The following is a 24,709-nucleotide window of genomic DNA, read 5'->3' as shown; positions in this document are numbered from 1 at the left end:
AGTGATAATAAAAATGCTTAAAATTCCTCCTCTGGGATCTTAGCAACAGTTGCCCTTTGGATACCTGAATGCGGTTGTATTTTTGTGCTCATGGTGTAGCACGCAACTTGAATTAGTGCTCATCCACACAGCCATGGTCTTGCTTGAGCCTTATTTTATGGGGTGGCTACTCTGACTTAAGTTTCACTAAATCAAGAGATGATAGCTTCAAGTTCTCTCTAAACCAACTGCTGTTTCAGGAGAATCAGAGTGCCAGCTTGGAGGAGAAAACCTAACAGATTTTGCTTTGATATTTTAAGTGTCTAACATCAAAACTGTAAGAAGCAGAGAGAAGACTGCATTTTCGCATCTAAATCTAAAGGAGGGCAAGTAAGGAAATGGTCTCCCTAAGAGAGGAAGCAATCAGAACTGGGCACTGCCCAAGCAATAGCAATTATTAAACAGCAATACACTGGGGAAATAGGGATTCTAGGCAAGAGCCTGCTGTATAATGTAGCACCTGGGGGGGATCCTTAACTACGGCAGTTTCGAAGCAGGTAGTACCATATAGGAATCAAACCCGGCATATTTGTGCTATATATAATTAGGTGACATTTATACATTTGTTTAGTGCAAGTTGTTTTCCAAGCAGTATATGAGAATATAGCCCAAATGTGCTGTAGGGGCAATCTGTATGAATCGCCAGCTTTCAACACTGACAAGCCCTCCTAACCACACAGTCCATCTCCACATAGCTGGCAGGCACAAGCTCAAACTTTAAGAGCAGCTACATGCTATTCAACGTACTGCATCAGTGGGGAAAGACAACCCTATTCCGAGGGCTGTGACACCCCCAGACTCCACAAGCTGAGAGCAGCCAGTTATGGACATTACCTGACCTGCCACCAAAGGCCACCAATTACCCTTTTATCCTGGCAGATGAAAGCTGTCGCTCCCGAGTCAGAAATCCCAGATTTGCAGGCAGAGCATTCAAAGACTCATTAAATAAGATGCTCCTCACCACAGCAATTTACCCGTTTGTTACTTACTGCAATTTGGAACAGGTCTAAGCAACAAAGATCTCCACTGATTTAACACTCATTTTCAACAGTGCTTCCATTCTTGTGGCAAACTAGCCCTCAACAGAAATTCTGGATATATCCCAGGTCAGTGTTTGTCCCTGCTGTTCTTATCCAGACCCAGAGAAAGCATGGAGAAGCAGTTATCCTAACAACTCGACAAAAGACTGTCTTATTCCAAATCCAGAAAGAACTGGAAGTGTAGGCAAACCCCACAGATAATGCTGGAGTTTTAAGAGAGATGGCCTATTATAAAATGCATTCTTGCCAGGATGGAAATAGGCTGGCAGAGCTGCCAAAACACGGAGAGGTCTTTCGGAAGCCCTCTACAAATCTGTGTACAGTGACATTTACAACATCTGTACAAGTGCACAATTTATGAAGGCCACAAAGCTTCTCTCTTTTTTTATTTTTTTTAATGATACCAGCAACTGTGTTATTGACTCCCACTGACAAAGCCAGAGAGATAAGAGAGATAAAAGCCGGACTCACAAGTGACAAGTGTCTCCGCGCTCGGAACAAGCCCTGTGTCTCATAAACACCTCCTTACACCCCACTCAACACCAGATCTAAAGAGCAGGCAGCAGTTACGCTGGCAGCAATGAGAGCAAGAGTCGGCAGCACTGGCATAGGGGCAGACCTCAAGGGGACAAGGAAGAGGCCAAATTCTCAACCAGGACCTTTTGACAAATGCTGATTTCCATCTCTGTCTCAAGCCTGTCTGCAACCTTTCCACAATAGGCTGCTTCAGAGCGCCCTCACGGGAGACAGAAACCTTAGCCAACCTCACAAAAGCAGGCAGTGTACAAAACAAAACAACAACAAAAATAGAAAAGAAAAAAATCCCCAAAGCACTGCCTACAGCCAAGCAATCTGCATTTGTCTCACCTGCCGCTCAGCGGCTGTGACTAACTGGACTGCAGGGCGGGAACCCCAGCGCTGCAGAGCCAACACCTGGAGATGCAAGGAGCTCCAGGGAGGCCAGCGCAGGAGGCAGGCGCTGGGCCAGGGCAGCATCTGCCGCTGGATGCTCCCCGCCACGTCCGTGTGCGGCTGCACCCCGAGCACCTGCCTTCCAGCCTGGGGGCAGCCTGCGCCACGGCGCCGCTAACACGCAAGGCTGCACAAGCACTACCTGCTTGACTTCAGGCCTGGCTGCCTCAGATCTTCTTGGTGGCACAGGAAGGTTTCTAATAACCCCTCTATCCCTCACAGATAAAAAGGATGTTAACAAGATGCATGCCTTGCACACGACGCCCTGCCTTGCCACAACCATATTTCAGGATAAATAATGGCTTACAAGTGCGGGGAGCTGCTAATTCCTGCAGATGCAGAGGGCACATATATTTTCACGGAAAAGAAAATCGCTTTGAGGGCTTCAGCACAATGGAAGGCAGGGCGGCTGCCTGAAGTGCAGAAACTAAAAGCTTTTTCCTTCAGAACAAGAGCAGAATCAAGTAATTGTCGTTTCTACGGAGATGGGGAACTTGAGGGATCAGAGCTCAATCTGCAGTTAAATGGGCTGGAAACAGCTCCCTACCAGCTGCAGAAAAAAAGTGGATAAAAATACAAAGGAAAATCCAGAGATATTCTTTTTCCCCCAGTACTGTGCACATCTTTCTCTGTTCAGAAATGATGGATCACTTTACTCAGATGATCCAGAGCAGCTTTTCACAAATGCCAAAGGACAAGAATTTCCTATGTTTTCCCTTCTCTTATACATCTCCCACTCACCTCCATTCACGGCAAAACCTGACAGGAATTTTTGAGAGAGAAACCTCAAAATTCTTCCTGACATTCCTGAAGTCAAATTATAAACACACTGAGTAAGCTAGAAATAGCTAAAGTAAAATCCAGGCAGGCCTTTGGTCTTCCACTAAAACCGGTATGTGTGGATTCACAGAAGTTCCTGTTTGAATGGGAAAACAAATTCTGAGCTCCTCTCCTGGGTAAGCAGCAAGTCCCATGACTTAGCCATGACTGGGGCCATACAAACCATGACTGGGGTGCTACACTGGCTTCACTGCAGTTGCATGTGGAGAGATATGCACAAATGAACACGCCCAGTCCTCACACAGTCTCATCAGCTACAGTCCAAAAAAGACTGAAGGACTAAGTTATAATGATCTAAAAGAGCAAATACTGTTTTCTCATATTGTTCTTGCTCCAAATTAGTACGAAAATAACTGAGATGGCACCGTCTGAACGAACAGGGCAGCAGGTGGACCCTGAAAAACAACTGTAGGGAGCATAGGTTGGCAAAGAAGGGGTTTTCCAAAGTAACCCATACCTGCATGAGTGCTGTAGAGGGCTGCAAACGTCACCATGAAGAAGGTGGTGGAGTATTTTCCAGCATTAACCAGATGAGGGAAGGCCCGTTTGGTATCGCGGTAACGACGCAGGCACTGGATGAATCGCAACCAAGCAGGGATGCACTGGACAACTGCTCTCACTCCGTAGGAGTAGCTGTTACAAATCTGATTATCTGGAAGAAAAAGACGTTTCAGAGGACAGGGAGGCTGTAAGTTTAAGAACTTCTATTGCATTCATTTCTTTATGAGAAATCTCATTATTTTACTCCAGACTGCAACCCCCAACGTCTTGTATTTAAACTCATATATGTAGCAAGCATATATGTGCTCACAAGAGCGAGAAGCTCATCACAGAGACTCAATGAAGGGAGACTATTCTGAGCCTCTTTATTCCCAGGCATTTAGGTGGCCTGACATCAATAACACATCCAGACAGATCATCTTCCAACTCTTTCACTGTTGCCAGTGCAATTAACACTCGAGAAGATTAGAAATAATCTATTTTTAATTTGCTTTGTGCTTTTGGCAGTACTGTGAATAATCAAATTAAGGATGGAGTTACAAAAGGCTCTTTACACTGAAGCTTTGTGCATAAATGGGAAAGCATTCCCAAACTCCACAGGAGAGCTCAGAAAGGGGACTTTGTCTAAGATGTCCTTGTCCTGGTTTTCATTTTTCTTGTATATCACAGTAATAATAATAATAATAATGATAATTAAAAAACAAAGCAAAAAACCCACGGATTTCAGAATGATCTTTTAAAAAAGAGAGGACACAGCCCTGACCTGAACAACGGGGGTCATGGGAAACTGGACAAACACAACATTATGGCACTGCCACATGACATTGGAAATCCGCCATTTTATTCAGAAAGGACCAGAAAAATCCAGGCTTCCCCCGGGACCCCCAAAAATGCCATGTTCTGTCTTGCTCAGCACGCTGCATGCAAGCAACCCACTGATAAACAAACATTTGTTTATCATTCAGCCTCACGGAGACAGATTCTTAAGCCAAGATATATTCCAGGGCACCACGTTATCTTTCCAATGTTTGGATTGGAAGAGGACAAGCCGTAATTTACCCAGTTGCTGCATAACATTTTTAAAAATAAATAAATGTTCCGCTAATTCCAACACTGGCTCTAAGGGACAACAGAGATCAGACAGATTGGAGGAACCAAGTGATTGATGCTGGGAGAGTTTGCAGTTTGCTTCATCACAAACAACAGCCTGCAGTAGGCAACATCATGAACCCATCAGACAACACGATTTGCTGGCGGTCCAGAATACCCAGAATGGAAAAAACCCCACTCTCTGACGCAGCGAGACCCGGCACTATTTTGCCGTTGGGAAGACCCAAGTCAAAATTCATATCCCATCTCTGGTTTTCCTGGTTAGAAGCAGGGAGGCAGAGCACGCACAACCCTCGTGCCTCAGCATCAGCTCTAATGGAGTAAGGGGTGGCACTAACGAGCTCTGAGGAAGCTCCTCCAACCCTTCTTGCTTAAGGGCACTGTGACAGACCTTGTAAGCAGCAGATTACAGCACGGATAAAGTCGCGGTAAACAAGCTCAGGCAACTCTTTTTATCGTTCCCATGCTAAGCAACAATAACAGGCTAAAAGCAAATACGTGGGTAGATTACTATGAAATAGAAGAGCGACGCCAGGAAAATTGTTTTCCTTTTCCAATCAAGCAGCGCTGTGGCTAAATTCTCTGATGAATATACAAGTCACGCCAAATGACTGGATTAGGAAATGAGCACTGCTGTGAAATCCTACTTCCCTGGATGGAAATCAGAAATGGCAGAATCTCTCTAATGCTCTATTTACAAGAAAACCTGATTATTTTAGTTCCCTACATAATTGGTAGGCCTCTTCAAAGGGGACAGGTGCCCATGAGACTGTGTTGCTCGCTGGTTTCTAGCTCATTTTCCGAGCACTCCCAAGGGCTGTCAGCATCACCCTACCTGTGTTTGCCAGCAGTCCAGCGCTGTTGTCCCACTGAAGCTCGAAGCTGTAGAAGCAGATCATGTACTCCAGATCCATGAGGATCACCGCCAGGCTGTTGAGCTGGTCAGCCAGCCAGAAGTCCGCAAAGCCCACCTTGTGGAAGGGAGCCGTGAACACCCGAAACTGTGGGGGAAGAAGGGCGCGTTAGGTGAGGCGCCAGCAAAGACATGAACAGCAGCGGCCGATCACAGCGCCGCCCCTCCGCACTCTCTTTCGGGCACGTGGGTCACGCTGGTGGCATCTTCCACGCTTACCTCGTGCCCCAGCACTCAGTGCCAGATTACAGGCACACACCTTGACCACTGATCTGTTCGTGGCTCAGTTCACTTGATATCCTAGTTTGTCTCCGGTGTTGGAAGTTGTGAGAGCGAACACCGTTACTGACGGAGCCCCGAACCCTCTAGCATAGCAAGCATTAAAGAGCAAAGAAAATCCTATTATCTGTCAGTTAGACTCCCTCTCAATCCCAGCCCACTTTCCCTTTCAGGCTTAAGAGCAGTTACGCTGCTTTCAAACCAGACACTTTTCATGGTCCATTACCTTTGATTACAACTCTCTACCCAGTTAGTTATAGTTACTAGCAGGCAATTTCTCAAAGAGACAGCCCCAGCGTTGTCCTGGAGCTCAGGGATTTATGGACCTTTATGTTAATGGAAGTGCAGGCCAGCACTGATCTTTTATACTGCTCTTCTTATTACTCTCAAAGGCATACAGTTACAGAAACCAGTGAAAGGCTGACATGCTCCCATCCGGCTTATGATGCCAGTTCAAGGCTCTTGTCCTAAATTTCAAAATCAAATAAGGGAATCTAGATAGAGTGATGTTAAACAACAGATACGAATCTTGAAACAGAGAGCATGGGGTTCCTGTAGAGCAACAACTTTTGCAAAAGCTCCTGCAGTATCATGTACAAACATCAGGAACATCTCCAGGAGTGGGACACAGAGCAGAGACCCCAGGCAAAGGCTTTCTTTCCAAAAAGCTCCTTCCTCCATCTAATCAACACTTCCCCGTATTATCTTCTATCCATTTAGTTCTAGGTATGTTTCCGAACCAAAAGTCAAACCAAATAAGAACAAATTCCAAAACCACAGCTTTACAGATGGATCTTCCTGAAAGAAAGAGGAAGCCATTAATGAAACATATCAATTCCAGAGGCACACGGACGCTGTTGGCAGCTGACAGCAGAGAAGCTCAGGAGAGCAGAAGGCTGGAGCCAGCAGACGCGAGTTGGCTCACGTGCCCATCTCGGTCACCTCTCCCCAAGAGCGCGAGGTGCTGCGTGAGCCCCCTCAGCCCCGAGTCCCTCGGGCGCGTGGTGCCTGCCAGCTCCTCCGAGCTGCTTCCACAGGCCGGCCGCGACGCTCGCCGCCGCCGAGGGCCCCGGCACGCGCGCCCCACGCCGCGGCCGTGCGCCCCGCTCGGCAGGAAGCACTAGGTGCACGCGGGGCACTCGGCTGCGTCACCTCGGCTCCACAGATGCCTTGAAAAAGAAGGGGCCACAGCTACTCGCAGCGTTGGGACAAGGGGCTTTGGCAGTGGCACTGTCCACGGCAGGTCCCACACGCCCATCTCTCTTGCCAGCTGAGAAGCTTTGGCAGCATTCCTCAGTAATGACAGGCTGCCAGAATAAAGTCATAAAATACCAAGAGCTAAAGTTAAACTTAAGATGCAGTAAGTAATTGGTTGCAATTACATTAAGTGGTTCCACAATTCACACAGAGATTTTCAGGTGCCAATGACTGCACTTTTAGCAAGTGCTGGGGGAGCAGATATTTGAGCTGGAGCAAAACACATCCCAGACAGTCACCTCGCACATGGATACGTTCCCTGCCCTTGTTCCGGCGCCCTGCACAAGGCATTGGTATGTTCAGCCTAGTTCATTCCTCACACCGCGATCCGATTCCTTTGCCTGGCCACGGGCCCCAGCTACACGTTCAGGCTGGTTCTCCCTTGGCAGCAGAAGGGCAGAGTACGCTCAGCTCGCTTCATTGCCATTCATAAGCAGGATGCCACACAGGCAAGAAAGGAGAAAGGTAGGAATTAAACACCAGACTAAATGATTATTCTTGCTATGAGTGAAAGAGTTGCGAGCAATCTGTAACCTCCGAGATTATTGAAACAGCTTCCACCTAGGATACCCACCACACAGTTGCTGATGAACAGAGGTGGATGTGGATGCCTCCTCAATGAGGAAACGCTCCAGAACACTTAAATGTACTCCCAGAGTGGTTTTCGGAAAACTGAAGTGCCACTCAGCTACACCCTGTATGGCAGGCTTCACTTTAGCCAGCGTGTATGCTTAAAAAATAAACACAGCAAGCACGGGAGGGAAACTGCTCACCAAGAGTGACAGTGCTGCGAGCAGTGCAGTTCTTAGAAGCGCACTCCTGAAACCTTTTCCACTCAGGTAGCTGCTGATTATTGTGGTAAGAAATAAAAAGACACCCAGCCAGCCAATTATGTCTCATAAACATGAGAGAAGCCTAACAGCTGCTCCGTGCTTTGGGGTGGCCTCTCCCCGCCCCGTGCCCCCACGCAGGGCAGCCGGCAGCGCCGCGCTGAAGGATCTCACTCTCCGAGGAGGCTTTTCTCCCCCGGAGACCTCGGGGGAAGCGGCCTCTGCGCGTTTGAAGACCCATCCAGTCTGACAAAAGCCAAGAGCCGGGACCGGAGCGGTCTAGCCAGGGCTACAAGGAGTTTGTGAAGACCTTATCCTGTTAAGGCATTAAGGCAAATTAGCACAGATAGTGTGAGCGCTATTAGCCTGTTTCCAGTGTGTCCCCCAGCACCAAGGGACAGCGACAGCACTAATGAGACCAGGGACTAGAGGGAAGTCTGAGAGACGACTCGGTGCTGGAAGGGAAAAGGGAATGGAAAACTAAATTGCAGAAAGATAGCAAATCAAACAGAGGTAAGTGCACGGAGGTTAAATACCTGTGTGCATATCTGCACACACACATACACACACAGGAAGTGTGATCCTATTTTTCATCTTTGCAATGTTCCAGATAAGGATAATTGTTTTAATTGGTCTTAAATCATGACTCCATGAATAATGTCAGCCAGCCAAGCGCTCTCTTCCCCCACCTCCAAATGCCCTCAGAGCAGTTCCAGCAAGAGTAAAGTATCATGGGAACCAATTTGATTAAAGCTAATTTAAAAATGCACAGAGGGTGGGGATGAAAGTGTGAAACCACCATTTGGGAAGGGACTCATGAGCCGTCTATGGAGTCGGCATGCCAGTCTTTTGCAGTCCCCACCCAGACCTGCATCACTGAATTCACATGTATACTTGTACTCACTTTCCAAGATTTTTCTCACCAGGGAAATGGGAACTGGGGCTAAATAAATGATTCTGCTTAAGGTCAAAAAGGAAGAGAAAAACAGAAAAACAAACCTGTGAACCTAACTGTACAAGCAATACCTTTGCAAGGGTATTGCAATGAATCCATGAATGAACCGACTCCCTGAAACCCTCAGTTTGGCTTGGGCTGCGGAGCAGCACCCATGCAGCTTCCCTAAGAGCACTGTAACTCCAACCAAACTGTTTTGATATGTCAAGGAAGAGACAGGCAAACACAGAGGAGTGTTTCTATACATGCCCAAGTATGCATATAGCTGTACACAGATATTAACAAGTTACTGCCTGCAATCGGAAGATAACGACAGCTCGGTGCAGACAGGCAGAAGTTGCTTCTGTAAGCCCATGCTCAACAGACCTTTGCAGTCCATATCTTATCCTGTTTCATCTATAAATGCACGTGTATAACGGTAGTGCATCCCTCTTGTCTCAGAATGAGTGAGGATTGTATTCTCAAACTGATATTTTATGTTTTTATTTCTCTCACTTCTTTCCCCCCTGCCCCCATGAAATTTGAGACTTACCAATAGTTTGAGCAGCCAAAATCGGGACTTGTAGTATAAGGTTTTGGTGGGGTTGATGAGAAAAAGCAACATGAAGCCGTAGAGGATGAGTGGATTCACCTGCATAGGGATGTAGGTGAATTTACCATATATACATGCCAGCAGGCTCAGGCACCACAGAACCCCAAGGAATCCAGCAATCTACACAAAGACAGAAGAAACCCAGAGTCAGAGTTAGATACCTTGGTGACTAAACTCCAAACCTTCTAGTGAATTCTCATTATAATAAAACGGAGAGCAGTGCTCAGTCCTGTAATCAAATCAGACTTCAGCAACTTCCTCTGCTGGATGCAGTAATTGTGTTACAGCTCCTCGCCAGGAAATTGTACAGGATTTATCCTCCCAATACTCACAGCTTAACCATTCCTGCAATCTGTTCCGCTTACCTCGAAGAGATGTTGATGGGACAAGTTGCTGCGGGGATTGAGCTCAAAGATGAGGACATGGTTCACCCCGGCCTGTCTCCAGCCATACGTGTTGATGCCCAGGAGAAACAGGAATTCTATCAGGAGGAAGCCACCTCGATAGATTCTCACCAGTGGCCACACATTTGGTCCATCTATAAAAACCACACCTGACAAAATAAATAAATAAAAAGAGCTTTATGGCAGCACAAACCATGTCATAAATCTAACTGCACTTCTTTATGATGATTTTCAGTTACTGTGCTTTATCCCCAAGACTTAATAGGCTTCTAACTCACTTGCATATTCCAGCATCTTGGCCACTCTTACCTAAGTGATTTGAGCTAGACAGGCAAGGCTATGGAAAGGGGTGAGTCATCCTGCCTTCTTCATTCCATTATATCTGATACTTCAAACTCCTTTCAACCTAAATTTACTGGTGCTACACAGCTCCTTAAGAGGATTTAGGAGTATTCTGAGAAATTTCTACTTCTAGCCTGTATAGTCAGATCGTTGGCAGCGTGATAGGTCCCTTGTCTCACACTAAAGGCGTAAGGGAGAAGACCAACTGAAATACGACCACATTCACCCAAAATTCTGCTTTAGCAGCAATGAAATCTCTGCAGATGGAGATACAAATATCTCAGCTCCCCTCAAAACCAAGAAAGCACGATTTACCGCACTTAAAACAATGCTAAAATGTGCCTACTCACTAAATACTATACAGCTGTAAGGTAGGACATATTCATAACCAGCAATATGATTTCCAGCTGCACACAGAACAAAAATCCAACACAAGGCAGCAGTGCTGGAAAGTCTGTCGCTTCCTTTGTTCAGTGTTCAAGGTTTTGGAAAGAGATTCACTCCCAAAAAATGAGCATCCTTATAAAGCAGAAACTTGGTCTAGCAGAAGCCACTTTACAAAATATGGTCCCCTCCTGACGACCTGATGTGGGTTTTATTAGTAAAGGACAAATAAAATTGTTTTAGGCATCAAATTCTCCTTCCCTGAGCATCTCTCACCTTTCCAAAAGGAAAATGCTTTAATAGAATTGATACCAAAATTTTTTTCTCACACTCCCTCCTGTCTAAACTACAAGCCAAATTTTTCCCAAATAAGGTAAATAACGTTCACCTGTTCAGCATTAGTACTTTACATCACATGAAACTATGGGGGAAATTAATTAAATGAACAATGACCCCAAAACTGTTGCTATGAATAAAGCGAATATCGCGTTTAGGCAAAGTAGAGTCAAGTTTTGGGTAGAAGTGACAGATTCCCTGACAAAGGGGAAAGAAGTGTGGAATGGAAAAAGCAAACATTTCACATTCTGAGCTAAAATGCCTACATCCAAAGCCACAGAAGCTGATTCTACATTGGACAGAAAAGCCCCCAAAATACTGAATCAGAAACATTCAAAAATTACCAGGCAGAGAATACAACAGATAAGCGCTAGTACTCAACTCTGAACATCTAGACAAATCTTCAATCTTCATTAAACCCTAATGGAAACGCAGTTTAATACGGCAAACATGGTATATGCCTTCCATATCTCATGGCCTCTCATCTTGTGCACGCTCAGGGCGATACAGAGCCAGAATTCCTGATACAAGCCCGAGAAAGGAGAAGAATCCGAAACTTCAGGCAAAGTTCAAGCATCACACAAGGTTTTGTGGCGAGAAACCCTGCCTCCCCTCCCTTCATCATCTTCTGAGCAAGACTTGAGCAAGCGACATAAGAAAACTGAAATGTCTGATAACGGAAACATCAGTGAAGACTAGAGCTAAGATTCAATTTCAAATCATTTTCAAAGACTCATCTGAAGATTCAAAGACTTTTCTTCTCATTTTTAAAATTTACAAACAATTCTCCTTAAGCAAGTAACAGAATCTAGTCTGAGTGAAGCAGCAGAAAAATTGGAGAATGTTCTGCTAACTATAATACGTCACCTCAAGCCTGGAAGCTTTTCTTTTAAAGCTGTATTTCTGGCCCCTTGCTAGCAGACTTGCCCTCCTGCAAAGCTGTGCGGATACCAGCAAGACCAGCACTCAGTACACCCCAGCATCCAATGCAGAGATCTGTCCTCAAGATCCAAGGCAAAAAGATTTTTCAATAAAATATTATTTTCACCTAAACCCAACACTAAGTCAAGTCATTTCCTAGCACGTGGCATTTGATTCACTTATCCCTCTAGCAACCAACACCACAAAGCCCCAGCAGACAAGGGCTCTAAATGAGGTGTTGGGAGAGGAAGATTTTCCTGGTGATGAGCCCAACATCCCAATCTGACTCTCTTCTACACAGAGACTCTCATATGGCCACCAATGTCTTTTAATAGCTCTCTCTGCGCTCATTTCACAACATTTCAACATGATTACTCACCTAATTAAGGTCAAGCGTTTTCTTCTCTTCCCCAAGAATACCCTACGACTTTGCGGGCTGCTAACAAAATCGGTAACAATTTCCACTGTCCATTCATTAATACCACAGCGAGCTAAGACATCCAGTAACGTGACCACTGACATGTTCTTCTGGCTCAGAGCTGGTTCTGTTATCGTGCGCCCTTGCCAGGTGAGACACAGACAGAGCACTGTGAAAGTAGCCTTGAGATCTTGCACAAAGTCTGACTGATTTTGATTAATTAACCTTATCTCTACTTCCATAAACTTTCAAGCTCAGTTGCACATTAAATTTGACTCAAAGTAAAACTGATGTAGTACTAGTGAGGCCTCAAAATACATATTCTTGAGGGTGACAGTCTCCTGGTGTCCACTTGCAGGAGTCGCAACATTTCATGGACCCCAAGTTACTGTGAACTCATCTCTATAAATGTTGCTGTTTGCTTTTCAAAGGAGGGGAATACAAATGTGTTCTGCTAATGGAGGTGATGTCCCAATGCTGTAATATAATTTCTACACATACAGTGCTAAAAACCAATCTGCACCAATCAAATCACAAAAACAGAGAAGTCAAAGTGATACCTAATTAAAAGACAAAAAACTTTGTTTCTGTTCGTACAATTCTTATCCTATATTTGAATAACTTACAGAATAAAAGAGCACGTCTGTCTCCCAAAATAGACATACCTGTTATTCATACTAATTTAGCAGGGTGTGCTTGGGAGGCACAATCATGTTTATGAATATGCTCACAGCTGTGTCACTTTGCATTCTTAACGCTAAGAGATAAAATGCACGCAGCCAACCTCTATCACATTCACATCTCACACAGAGATCAAACATGCACATCACAGAGAAGAGGAAGAAATAACGAATCAAGAACAACCTTTCAAACAGAGGGTCATTTTTCTGCTCTGTCACAGAAAGACTAGAAGGGAAAGTCCTTGCAAACACGTTCTAAAAGAGAGAAATTCTACCCCATGGGATGACTGGATCTAATTCAAAATTCTCTTATATCAAACACAGGTTTTCCCTAAACACAGGTTTTCCCTAAAGCAAAACGTTCTATGCTGATCTATTAACCTTTTCCTGAATGTTGTTTAAGCAAATTACACCATTGCTGAACTTGCACTGTTAGTGAAGCTGCTTGGAACACTCTGCATCTCGAGGACTAACAAGATGTTTACACAAAGAGGAGTTTCCAGCAACTCAGAAGGTGCAAAGCAGAATAAAATCAAAGATTAAGATAAGCAGTAATTTATTGTCCTTTTTAAACTTGTCACAAGTTTGCCAACAAGACAAACCCAATTAACTCTGCTAATAGGCATCAAGATTTTATGCCCTAAAAATTGGTGCATAAAAACTTCCTGAATGCTCAGTGCTCACACAGCTCTGCAACTGCTTTCATTCTTTTACGGAGTCAGTTCTAGGCAAAATTCAAGCTGTATAAGCATCTCTCTGAATGGAGCCAGGGTTGTGTGCTCACAGAAAGAAAACAAATTCATTTGGGATCTTATATCTCCAGGATATCCTCACCTTGAATTAGGAGGGAGGGAAAGCAGCAGCACAAACCCAAGCACATTCAAAGATTAGTATCTGGGTCTGTAATGTGAGAGCTATCACCCATTACCGAGCAGAACTTGCACCAGTGTGATCTGACTCAGCCTGACCTAACCCAGAACATCCTGGCCAGTCGAGCTCAGCTCCAGGCCATTCCCCACGGAGAACAGACCCAGGCCAGGCAGTGGGAGTCAGCTGGGTCCAGCTGAGCAAACCTACCTGAAAGTATGACCGTGATGTTCAGGACAATGAATATTCCGCAGAACAATCCAACCCGGAACGTAGTCCAGGCTGGGGCAGGCTGCAAACAAGACAAGTGTGGAATTACGAAGAGATAAATATGTCACCAAACTCAGATTCATTTGCACAATAAGCTTAAAATCAGGGATACAACATTCTGGCCTCATTGCATTTTCCCTTTCTCCTCAAGTGAGGTTTCTCTAAACTGACAAATGCTGCATAGTGTTCTTGTCTACCCTGAATCTGTGTTAAAATAGAGCTCAGATACGTTTTGAAAAGTTTTCTGGGCCATACCAACAGTAAATATACATTATTAGCATGAATTCTCCTTTACTATTCATCTCATCCCTTCATTACATTGGCTTCACACACTAAGGCTAGTAAGCTATCTCTGTATCTCCCACAACTAAAGGAGATTATGTGCCCAAGCCTCCGCTCAGAATGGGTGGAACACCATCATATCCATGTATTTCCACTTCCCCAGTCGTAAGTTGAATCTACGCTGGCTCCTTTTTGCAGCTGAATGTATAACTTGATCTCTCACCTGAGCTGCTCCCAAAGGTGGCACACGCAAGCGTTTCATAGCCTTCTGCCTATCTCCATCTTCTAACTCGTTGGTCACCACTGCCTAAGGAGATTAAAAAATACACAAGTTACACAGAATCACAGAATGGTCGAGGTTGGAAGGGACCTCTAGAGATCATCTAATCCAATCCTCCAGCTTAATCAGAGACACCTAGAACATGTGGCACAAGGTCACATCCAGGCATGTTTGGAAGATCCTCCACAACCTCCCTGGACAGCCTGTTCCAGGGCTCTGGCACCCCCACAGGAAAGAAGTTCTTCCTCACAGGCAGACGAACTGCCTGTGTTTTAATTTGGACCCATTACCCCTTGTCCTGTCACTGGCCACCACCGAGAAGAGCTTGGCCCCTTCCTCCCTACACCCTCCCCTCAGGTACTTGTACATATTGATCAGGTCCCCTCTCAGTCTTCTCCAGGCTGAATAGGCCCCATTCGCTTAGTCTTTCCTCACACTAGAGATGCTCCAGTCCCTTAATCATCTTTGTCACTCTGTGCTGGACCCTTTCTAGAGGCTCCATGTCCCTCTTGTCCTGGGGAGCCCAGAACTGTCCCCAGTGCTCCCGGTTTGGCTTCACCAGAGCTGAGGAGAGGGGCAGGGTCCCCTCCCTTGACCTGCTGGGAGCATCCTCCTGATGCAGCCAGGATCCCATTGGCCTTCTCGGCCACAAGGGCACACTGCTGGCTCATGGTTAACTTGGTGTCAACCACGAGTCGTAGATCCCTCTCTGCGGAGCTGCTCTCCAGCAGGTCAACCCCTATCTGTCCTGGTACCTGGGGTTATTTCTCCCCAGGTGAAGGAGCCTGCCCTTGTCCTTGACATTGCCTGCATTGAGGTATAACACAACACAACTTAATGCTGATCTAACTCTCATGACAACACACACAGACTTTATAAAGCAATGCCAGAAGTCAGTTGCACTTCAAGATCAATTAATGCTCGTCTCAGTGGTAGATACAGGATGTTCATATGACAAAGGATTTTTAGCAAGGGAATATGAATACCAAAAATAACTTCTTTCCTGGCTAAAAGAGAAGCCAGTGCACAGGCTAGCATCCTTACCTCTGTTTCAGAGATAAGCTGATTGATTTTCTTGCAAGTGTAGAATGGTGCCACCTCCACCTGGGCCACCCGCCAGTCTGCTCCTCGTGAGGTCTCCAGGATCTTGTCATGCTTCTTTAGGATCTTGCGAAAGCCAGTGAAGTTCAGGTTCTAAAGAAAAAGAAAAAACACCAGATACTCGTTTTTAACTCCAGTCAGTTGAGGAGAAAGTTAAAAGGTTATATTCCAGGAGAACCAAAATGATGGTATCTATTAGTTTATCTATTGTCAGGAGGCTTGTGTGTGTTGTTGCTTTTTTAGACGTAGTATAGATCTAGTGCAAACCACTAAAGAAGTGTGTGGAGCAAGGGCACGGAGGAGAGAACTTATTTGCAGGGCCCAGGGAAACACAGCTCCAGCCTCACACTCAATACTGTGCTAGGGGTGAAAAGTAACAGTTGATTCCCAAATTGCATTTGAGTTTATCCGCAGTAACAAGGACATGAAAAGCTCGCCCCACTGCATCAGACAGGCAACTGCTGTGGTAAGATGTACATGAAATATTCCATTTAAGTATACAAAAACACCCCTCAAAAGGCTTAGTTTTTCATTCAAAAAGCAGCAAGGCCACAAGCAGACCAGGGAATGATTAACTTTGATTTTTAAACGAAAAAAAATTAAATAGCTTGGAAAAAAGAAACAGAGAAGAGCAGAATGCATTACCCCGGGGAGAGGCACAAACTACTCACTGAGATTATTTTCAATCCAATTATGCTTAGAGTGATTTAATACCAGAGCCCCATCATATAGACGGGGAAAGCAGGACAGGGAGATGGGAGCAGGAAGGCAGTGCATTAATGACCTGCATTATTGCAGACAAGAGACTTTAATTATTTTCTATTGGAAAAGGCAGCATCCCACCCCTGGAAGAGCAGATCACTCTTCTCTAACTCAAAATGAAAAAGACGCAACAAAATGATATTTTTGGACAGAATTTTTGGTAGCCTGACCTGATATCCCTTTATTTGCTGTTCAGAAAACCTCAGTAACTCTCGGGTGCCTCAGGGCACATTCCTGGGACATTCGGTGGAGAAATTAGGAACGGGAATGATCAAATATCACTGAGACAGTCCGCGTTTTTGGATGTTTTGTTATTCTAAACACTTATTCAACAAAAAGTTTTCTGCAAGTTTGACTTCCATTTCTGCTACTACTTAATTGAATCTATTGACTGGACTCAACTAAAGATATGTTTTGCCATTGAAACTGCACAACATCCCATGCAACTTGCACAATATCAAGATCACGTAGGATGAAAGGACAGACTTGGAATCCTTGCTCACACATTAAGTGCATTAGGAAATACAAAGGCAATTACAGAGCAGTTTCATAAGACTCAATCAGCTTCCAGTATTTACCCCACAAGTGTCCAATATCACTTCACTTCAAGATTTGCATGTTCTAAAATACCATCTTTCATCTAAATTATAATTTGACTTAAATATTTATGTGTGTGCACATATACATGTATGTATATATAATTACATAGTCTTTGTTATCAGTAAATTAATGCTGGCTGTCCAACCAAGCAGACATAGTATATCTAAAACATCCCCAAAAACTTCTCTTTAAGGCAGTCGGGAGCCCATTTTCAGACGGGCTGGACCAAGAATTTCCAGCCCAGAAAACAAACACTGAGGCAATGAAATTCCCATTGAGGCAACTAAGTGAGTAAATGTTGGCATATGTGTTCATGGGCATAATTTCACTTCAGAAAAGTTGCAAATACTCAGAATTTTGGAAGGATTAAGCACTGTCCTACAATAGAGCAGTATTTACGTATTTCTTACAGTGAACTTCTAGTGAAATTATCAAGCAGAGAAACAATCCTTGTAAAGATCTGAATAATGAGGTGGTGATTTTATGTTAAGGAATTTAAGTGTTCTTTTTTTTCCCCTCCTCTCTCTCCTGTTAAAAAAAAAGAACACACCAAAATAATCAGTCCAGTGATAAAAGATCATGACAGTTTCAGATTTTTTGTTTGGAGATTTTTGCAACAAAATTAGTCTCTGCAACGTCTATTGTGCCTTTTCATGCTAGCAATACAGGTCCAGCTGAAGATTTGTTTTTTCACACAAGACAAATGAGCCTGCACCCTGCACAACTGAAAACATTGTTTTTTAAATGGATGTTTTAGAAAGAAATATTGATATAGCAAGGTCATAGCCACTACCATGGCAACACCTGGAGGAAACAGCATGTCAGTGTTTCAAACCTCCAGTGTAAATACTGGATAAACCAGCTTCTTCCCAAGCCTCGTGGCTCCGGCCTCGTGCAGAATAACACACCGCGGCAGCGTGGGGCCTCTGCACGGGGCAGGGACTGCACGTCCTGCGCACGCCTGGGGCAGGGACACGGGGTCAGCCAGCCCCGGAAAGGGGAGGAAAGGAAGGTCTTCCTCAGGTCAGTTTAGCTGCCTTGGGTCGCTATCCAGGGGCGTGCTCTTCATTCCAAAAAGTCGAGGGCCCCCAAAGAGAGAAAGAAACTGGAATCTGTCTTGAACGAGGCCATTCAAGGAGACCCAAGCGCAGAGCTAACACACGCCAAATAGCGGGGGGTAAAACCAGCTCCTCCCGCGGTACCTGATAGTTCTGCAGCAGGATGAGGCTGAGGTAGAACTCGCTGAAGGCCAGTTTCAGGTCTTTGATATTCCTATGCTGGACACGCTCCTCATGGGACAGGTGGAAGACCGGCTTTCTGCGCTGCCGCAACGTGGAAATCCCACTGGCTTCTCTCTGCGCATCCAAAGTGGACTGCAATTCCGTCTGGAGGGTGGCGGACCTGCGCTGAGCTTCCGCAAGCTTTTCTGGGAGCAACGAAAGGAAAGCGGCAGGTGAGCATGGAGCCACGGGCTTACCGAGCCTGGAAAAAGCACTGTGCTCTTCCCCCAGGTAAAGCACTTGTAGACAAAAAGCCCTGAACAGAGCAGCCTGTTGCACGGCCTTTCTCCAGCGATCGCTAAAATTGACAACACTACAAATGCTTCATTTATGCAGCTCCTGCTCATTAAAGATTTTAATGCAATAACTCTCTCAAAAAAGCCTTGATGTCAGACAAGTCTCAACCACCCTAGTCAAAAATCAAGCGCACAAGCGAGCGTCCCTTGGGCGCAGGCTAAGGCAGCAGCAGAAATAACTCCCACCTCGCGCCCTGCACCCCAGCTTCAGTTTCTAAGTGAGACCCATGCCAGGAGTGTATAAGAACCCGCTCCCTCGGTCCCAACGTGCCGCCCGGCCGGCGCGGGCTCCTTCAGCACCACAAGGGCGAGCACAGGGCTCTGCGCCGCCTCTCGCTCCTCCAACACTGCCTGTCCCCAAAGAGAGGCGGCATTAAACTCCCTGCCAGCCCATACTCTGGGCGACTCGAAGTCGAAGTAAATTATACACATCAGCATCTTCTCTTCATTAATATTTTACACAACACGCACACAGGTAAGTCTCACTGCTGGGAGTTATGCTGGCCTTTTCTGACTCAAGTCTTGTTCAATTCTGACTATTTTTTTTAACAGCAAAACCCCTCTGTAAATAGTTTTACAGTGTTCTCCATAGGATGCTTTCCAGGAGCACAACACCTTTCTGAACAAAAAAGGGAGGAGACAGAAAAGAAATAGAAATCAAGTGTGGAACAGATTGACACTCTCCATCTCTTCATTGCCCATGAGCCCAAACACACAGGATGTCCTAAAGGCCCTGGAAAGGTTTATTCCCCTCCTGTCGCTCCTACACGTGCTAGGAATCCACCACAGGGAGGGACTCGCAGCCTCCAGCCACCTCGCACTGAACAGACACAAGGCCAGGCTGCAAAAATATCCTCTTTCCCCCCAAAAAACGTTTTAGGAGAGGTAGCAGAGAGTTATCTGCTGGAAGCAAAAGCCTTCATATAACTACAACCCACAACTTCGCACTCGCTATTCAAGACGTTATATTAAACCATCTGGTGATACGCTGTGATTTCTTCTGGATAAAAATATTAAATATGCTGGCAAGAGATTGAGTTTTCATCTCTTGATCCAAAGCACATGTTCTGCTGCCCCCAAGTCCAGAAAAATCTTTAAACCCATTAGTTTGGTAGCACAATATTTACAGAAAAAAAAAAGCTTCAAAATAAATTCTAAATAGACGCTGTGATTTTACTGTCTGTTTGCAAACCTTGCGTTGGCTCCAGTTACCAAACCCACAATCATCTCATCTTATTACGGGGCAATTTTATCGCCAGGACTTGTTGCAGAGGCAAAATAAGGTAAAAGGTGCGCTGGCTTCCCGAAAACACCCACCACATCGCCCAGGGCAGCTGCAAAGCACAGCAGAAAGCAGTTTCCCAATGTGTTATACACTCTTAAAACATTTGGAAAGCATGCCCCGACGTCCAGGAGCACCACAGCGGAGGCACAACCTCCTTGGTAAAGACCTAAGCAACACGCAGGGGCAGACCTGCAATAAGGCAGCAGTCGGGCCCCAAACCTGCTCATCAAAAAGCAGGGGCTGCAGCGTCGCCGCCTCATCTGTGCAATTCCCAGCTGGGTTTTCTGCATCGTTCTCTGAGGGTAAGGAAAAGCTCCTGTGTAAGAATCCGGAAAAACACATCCCATCGAGGGGCCAAGAGTGCAGTGCAGCAGCCTCCCCGCCGCAGCCCCAGCTCGCCGCGCTCTGCTCAGCTCAGAGAGGCTCTTCCCACCTCAGTTCCCTTCCTGCCTGTGCTTGTCATGTTCTTGGTTACCAGGTTAAAGCCACGGCTTCCTGCAATTAATAAAGACAGCTCCTACACTAACCACAAAAACACAGCCAGCTGAGACTGCTAAGCAACAGGCCAAGAACCACCCGATTCCAACAATTTCAAGGACAGAAAATTTCCCCTCCGCCAAATCCCAAACCAGAGTTTGGACCACAGAGAGACCCACAAAACCTGTGCCCGAGAACGACCTCCTCTGGGCCCCTCTGTACAATCCACAACTCCTGTTTTCTTTGAATCGAGCATAGAAGGAGGTTAAGAGAAGCATTTGCTTTCTTCAAAAGTGAGTGGCGTTTATTGTACTCAAATTTATTTATTGTAGGCACATGCCTATGAGTAGCACATCCCAGGTCCCAACCCAAGCCAACCCACGCCTGTAGACGCAACGGGGCCTGACACAACATGATGCATCTCTGACATGAACAAGACAAGAAAGGTGTCCCCAGGTTCCCACTTGCAGCATAATGTTAAAAAAAAAACCCTAATAAGGCTTTTCACATCATTAAAGTCACATTGCTCTTCTGCAAATAAAAGACTTATTTTAATCTTATCAAAAGCGACTTGTGATATACAAATTGCATGTGTTCTCTCTTAAAACTTTTTGAAATGACAGCAGGTAGAAGAAAATCTACCCTATATTATTAGTGTCATTTCAAAGAGCATTGTGAGGTGTGTGTATATGGGGGCGCAGAAGTGCTAGCAGGTCTTCATTAGGGAAAATTATCACCTGCATCGTGCATACAAGATGACAGAATTTTCTTCATGGAATCCAGCTTGGAATACAGAATCTTTTATTAAGCAGCCTGTGTAACCAGAAAAGACGACTTTGTGAGTATCCGGATCTGGAACAGAAACGGCAGATCTCAAAGCAAAGCAAGCTGAAAACAAGTGTGTTTAGGTAGGTAAATACGAATTATCTGGAGGCAGAGTCCACGGAGTAAAGTGCAAAAGCAGCAGGCCTAACAAACCACACTGCTTCAGGCTGCAGGGCTGCGCGCGCCCCTGTCCTCGCGCCACGAGCGCTGCAGAAAGGCCCCTAACTCGGGCACCGCGAGCGACACGGACTTCCCTACATGGGAGCAGAGGCAGCTGCAGGGCAGGCCTTGCAGCTATTGTGCTTTTTGCTATTCGCACAACCCAGATCCTATTAGCGATAAAATAAACAGTAATAAAATCATCGCCCCATGCTTATTAAAATACTTTGCGCGACTCGACCTTGTTAGCAGACTAAAATGAGAAACAGAAAAGGCTGCCACGAAGTGCTGCAAAAGCCTTTTCATAGCAAGAAGTTAATGAATCAACAACTCGCTAAGAAAAAGCATGGCAAAAGTCCATACATCATTGTATCCATATTTAAATGCTCTTCCCATTGGAAACCCAGTTTAAACATTACCAAAAGAGGCTGAGAACTAGTTGAAACGTGAACAGGGGTGGAACCAGGGCACACTATTAGAAATATTGCAGGGTGAATTCTGATTATTCCATTCTGAGGGCTGGAGAGAGCAAACTTCCACTGGGAAAACACTAAACAGTAGCACTTCAAAATACAAAGCCTAGAAATCCTTAAACTTAACCTTAAACTGCCGCTACATTTTTATTCAAATTGACTAAAGAGCATATGCAGGAGATGACAAATTGCTACTGCCTCTTCTACTTCAGAAAGTGGCATGTGTTTAAATATATTTAAAGAGACTCTCAAGAGCACTTTCAAGGGTTGGATGGATGAGTTACTACACACAGGTGTGTCCAGGAGAGCTCTTCCTGCACAACCTCATTAAATACTGGTGAGGTAGCTTGGCATTCAAGCACAGAACAGGCCAGTGAAGACAGCCAGCACCAGAAACAGTCACCATGGGTATGCAGTGCTGAGAAACTGTTCCCTACACACAAACCACTACACAAATTTCAGAGCAGCTTTCTGTAGTCTGTAGTTCAGCAGATGCTACTCACAAGCAATGAAATCACCTGCCTTCCATTCTCCCTTCATTTGGACCTCATGGTAGCTCTGCAGCTGTGATTGAACCAGAGCAATCTCTCAGATAAACCCAGCCTATAATTACCTGATGGCAGGTCTGCATGAGCACTGCAGTGATTTGGAGTGTCTGGAGATGTTAGACTCTTTTTGTATTGCTTTATTTTCTACAAAAATACACAAATAAGCACCTTACCTGAATAGAAAGTGTTGATTTTGGCAAGTTCTTTCTCACAGGTTTGGAAGAACTTCTCTTCAAACTTGGCAAAATACCTTTTCACTGCATCCTCATCTGTGACTGCAAGACAAAAGGAAAAATAACGCTGTAAGAGAATGAAGTGGGAACGATTTGCTATGTGGCTGCCATGGAAATACATCTGCAGAGTAAAAGCAGCTTCCTTGTCCTGCAGAGAATTCCTCAGTTCAGGTCTTGGTTATTTATGGAGAACACAGTGTAGCAGCTCCGAAAGTGCAGCATTTCACAGGCTGAATGAATCTTCCCGTGATTAAGAAATGAATGGAATGAGTACAAAACAAAGGGGCCACCCTCTAATTAAAAATGTTAGCACTCCCAAACATCTGTCACAAATCTTCCTAACGACGGAATAAATCAGACTCCTCATACCAGAGTCATCAGTGTTTTCAGAGTTCTCTGGTGTTCTTAGAGGCTAAAAAAGGTTGCATTTTTATGAAGAGAAAAAAAAAAAAAAAGAGGCAAATTAAGATGGTGTTGATAAGGGCAATAAATAGATCTGGAACTACATGGTATTAAAGAAGCTGGGTGTCTCCTGTAAAACCTAATAAGATGGATGTTCCGGACTGCCAAAGCCAAGAAAACCTTCTTTTAGCATTAATTTTCAGATAAAAACAACACCGAATTGTTCAAGAGAGTGCTTGCGTATACATTCTTAACACCAAGAATCTTCCCAGTTTTATGCTCGTGGCCGTTGGCGTACGTAGGTTCACGACGTTCAACACCAGATTCTCATTTTGAAGCGCACCGAATTCACGTTTCGAGGGTTGCATCTAGGGAAGGCATAGGGAGCCACTGCCAGGGGCTGTGGGCGCAGGGGCTGACCTGCACCCTTCCTCCTCAGCACCGCTGGCCCGGGGGCGCGAGGAGCAGCAGGAGGAGCAGCAGAGATCCCTGCCCGCGTGCGGCGGGTGAGTCCTCGCGGCGGCCGACATCTCCCTCCGGGGCACGGGCAGCGCGGCCGGGACTTGCCGCGGTCCGTCGGGGCAAGGATTGGGGCTCTCGCAAACAAAGCGACGGGAATTACTGGGCAATGCTTCATATGCGGAGCTATTCGCTCCCTAACTGCCTGAAACGCTTCCAAACAGCAGCCAGCAACGAGCAGCAAAACTGGAGTTGGTTTTTAAGCAAGGGCCTGCAGGACAAACTGGGAGGGCTGCAGAGGCAACAAACACCTTTCCCAAAGCAAAAGCAAAAACTAAGGGAGTTTTTGAAGGCCAATCACTGGATCAAGAGACCAGAAAATGGCGTTAATACTTTTTTGTCCAGAAAGCCAAACATAAAGATCTCTAATCCAAGCCTTTCCCGAAGTCACAGAAAGCCCAGCAAAGCCCTATGATGCCAACCTAACAAACCCAAAGTCAAATAAATACTTATCTTCTTACAGAGCTATGACCACTCTGGGAAATGGTAAACAACTATTGAAGAGAAAAATGAGGAAAAAACATTCACAGCCCACTCTGCCAGACCTTCCAAAATCCTTGAGATTAGGAATTCAGGTCAGGATTTAGATGTCCAAACACGGCTGGCTGAAAAGAAAGCAAGAGTCTCTATCAACTATTGAAAGCCTTTGGGAAATGTCAAGCCCCTCCTGACAAAAGGTGTTTTGCAGACCACAGTGGTGGTCAGTTTAAAACCCAGGATTTTTGAGAAGAAAAGGCCTCCTCCTGGTTTGCTTCCCACTGCAGCTCGGCCCTTCTGCTGCAATAGCAGGCAAGCACTGCCAAGGCTATTGCCTTGCCTTTTGTGTTTGTTTCTTCCTCCCCAAGGCTAGGACAGGACGCCGTTTTGTGCCACGAGAAACTCCGGGGCCAGAAGCCGGCCTGGCCTTCGGAAGCTCCATGACAACGGGAGCTGCTTCTGAAGGCGGCCAGCGCCCACCTCCCTTTCCTTCCCTTTCTCTGTCCCTAACATCTACCCCCATCCTGCTGCTGCCAAGGTCGCCCCTTCCCGACCTCCCCATCCCCGGGGGATGCCCGTTGAACCCGCGGGGACCGCCGGGCCTCGGCTCTCCTACACGAGCTCCCCGGCCCAGCCGCTTCCATAACGCAACAAACTGTTCCTACAGCTGAATTTCAGCTCGCGGTAATTCACAAACGCAGGAATGAAGACTACCTTTATACCCCTCGTGTGCCACCCTCATGTTCAGGAGGGTGTTTTG

The 24,709-nt window shown here is 45.6% G+C and overlaps 1 protein-coding gene across 2 annotated transcripts in view; it reads right to left on the bottom strand.

Annotated features, from left to right (window-relative positions):
- XPR1 (xenotropic and polytropic retrovirus receptor 1) overlaps nucleotides 1–24,709 on the bottom strand; it is a 76,620-nt gene that overhangs the window by 12,366 nt on the left and 39,545 nt on the right. For both annotated transcript variants that reach the window (XM_026042924.1, XM_026042925.1), the window contains exons 3-11: nucleotides 22,492–22,593; nucleotides 18,178–18,401; nucleotides 15,557–15,706; nucleotides 14,456–14,539; nucleotides 13,891–13,972; nucleotides 9,694–9,881; nucleotides 9,269–9,448; nucleotides 5,338–5,503; nucleotides 3,349–3,543 (exon numbers count right to left, since the gene is read on the bottom strand). In XM_026042924.1, the coding sequence (XP_025898709.1) occupies nucleotides 3,349–3,543; nucleotides 5,338–5,503; nucleotides 9,269–9,448; nucleotides 9,694–9,881; nucleotides 13,891–13,972; nucleotides 14,456–14,539; nucleotides 15,557–15,706; nucleotides 18,178–18,401; nucleotides 22,492–22,593 (1,371 nt within the window). The remainder of the gene's footprint in view (nucleotides 1–3,348; nucleotides 3,544–5,337; nucleotides 5,504–9,268; nucleotides 9,449–9,693; nucleotides 9,882–13,890; nucleotides 13,973–14,455; nucleotides 14,540–15,556; nucleotides 15,707–18,177; nucleotides 18,402–22,491; nucleotides 22,594–24,709) is intronic.

The sequence above is a fragment of the Nothoprocta perdicaria genome, unplaced genomic scaffold (genome assembly GCF_003342845.1).
Source record: "Nothoprocta perdicaria isolate Ctin4 unplaced genomic scaffold, notPer1 scaffold_318, whole genome shotgun sequence".
NCBI lineage: Eukaryota > Metazoa > Chordata > Aves > Tinamiformes > Tinamidae > Nothoprocta > Nothoprocta perdicaria.
This window is presented reverse-complemented; position numbering and strand designations above follow the sequence as displayed.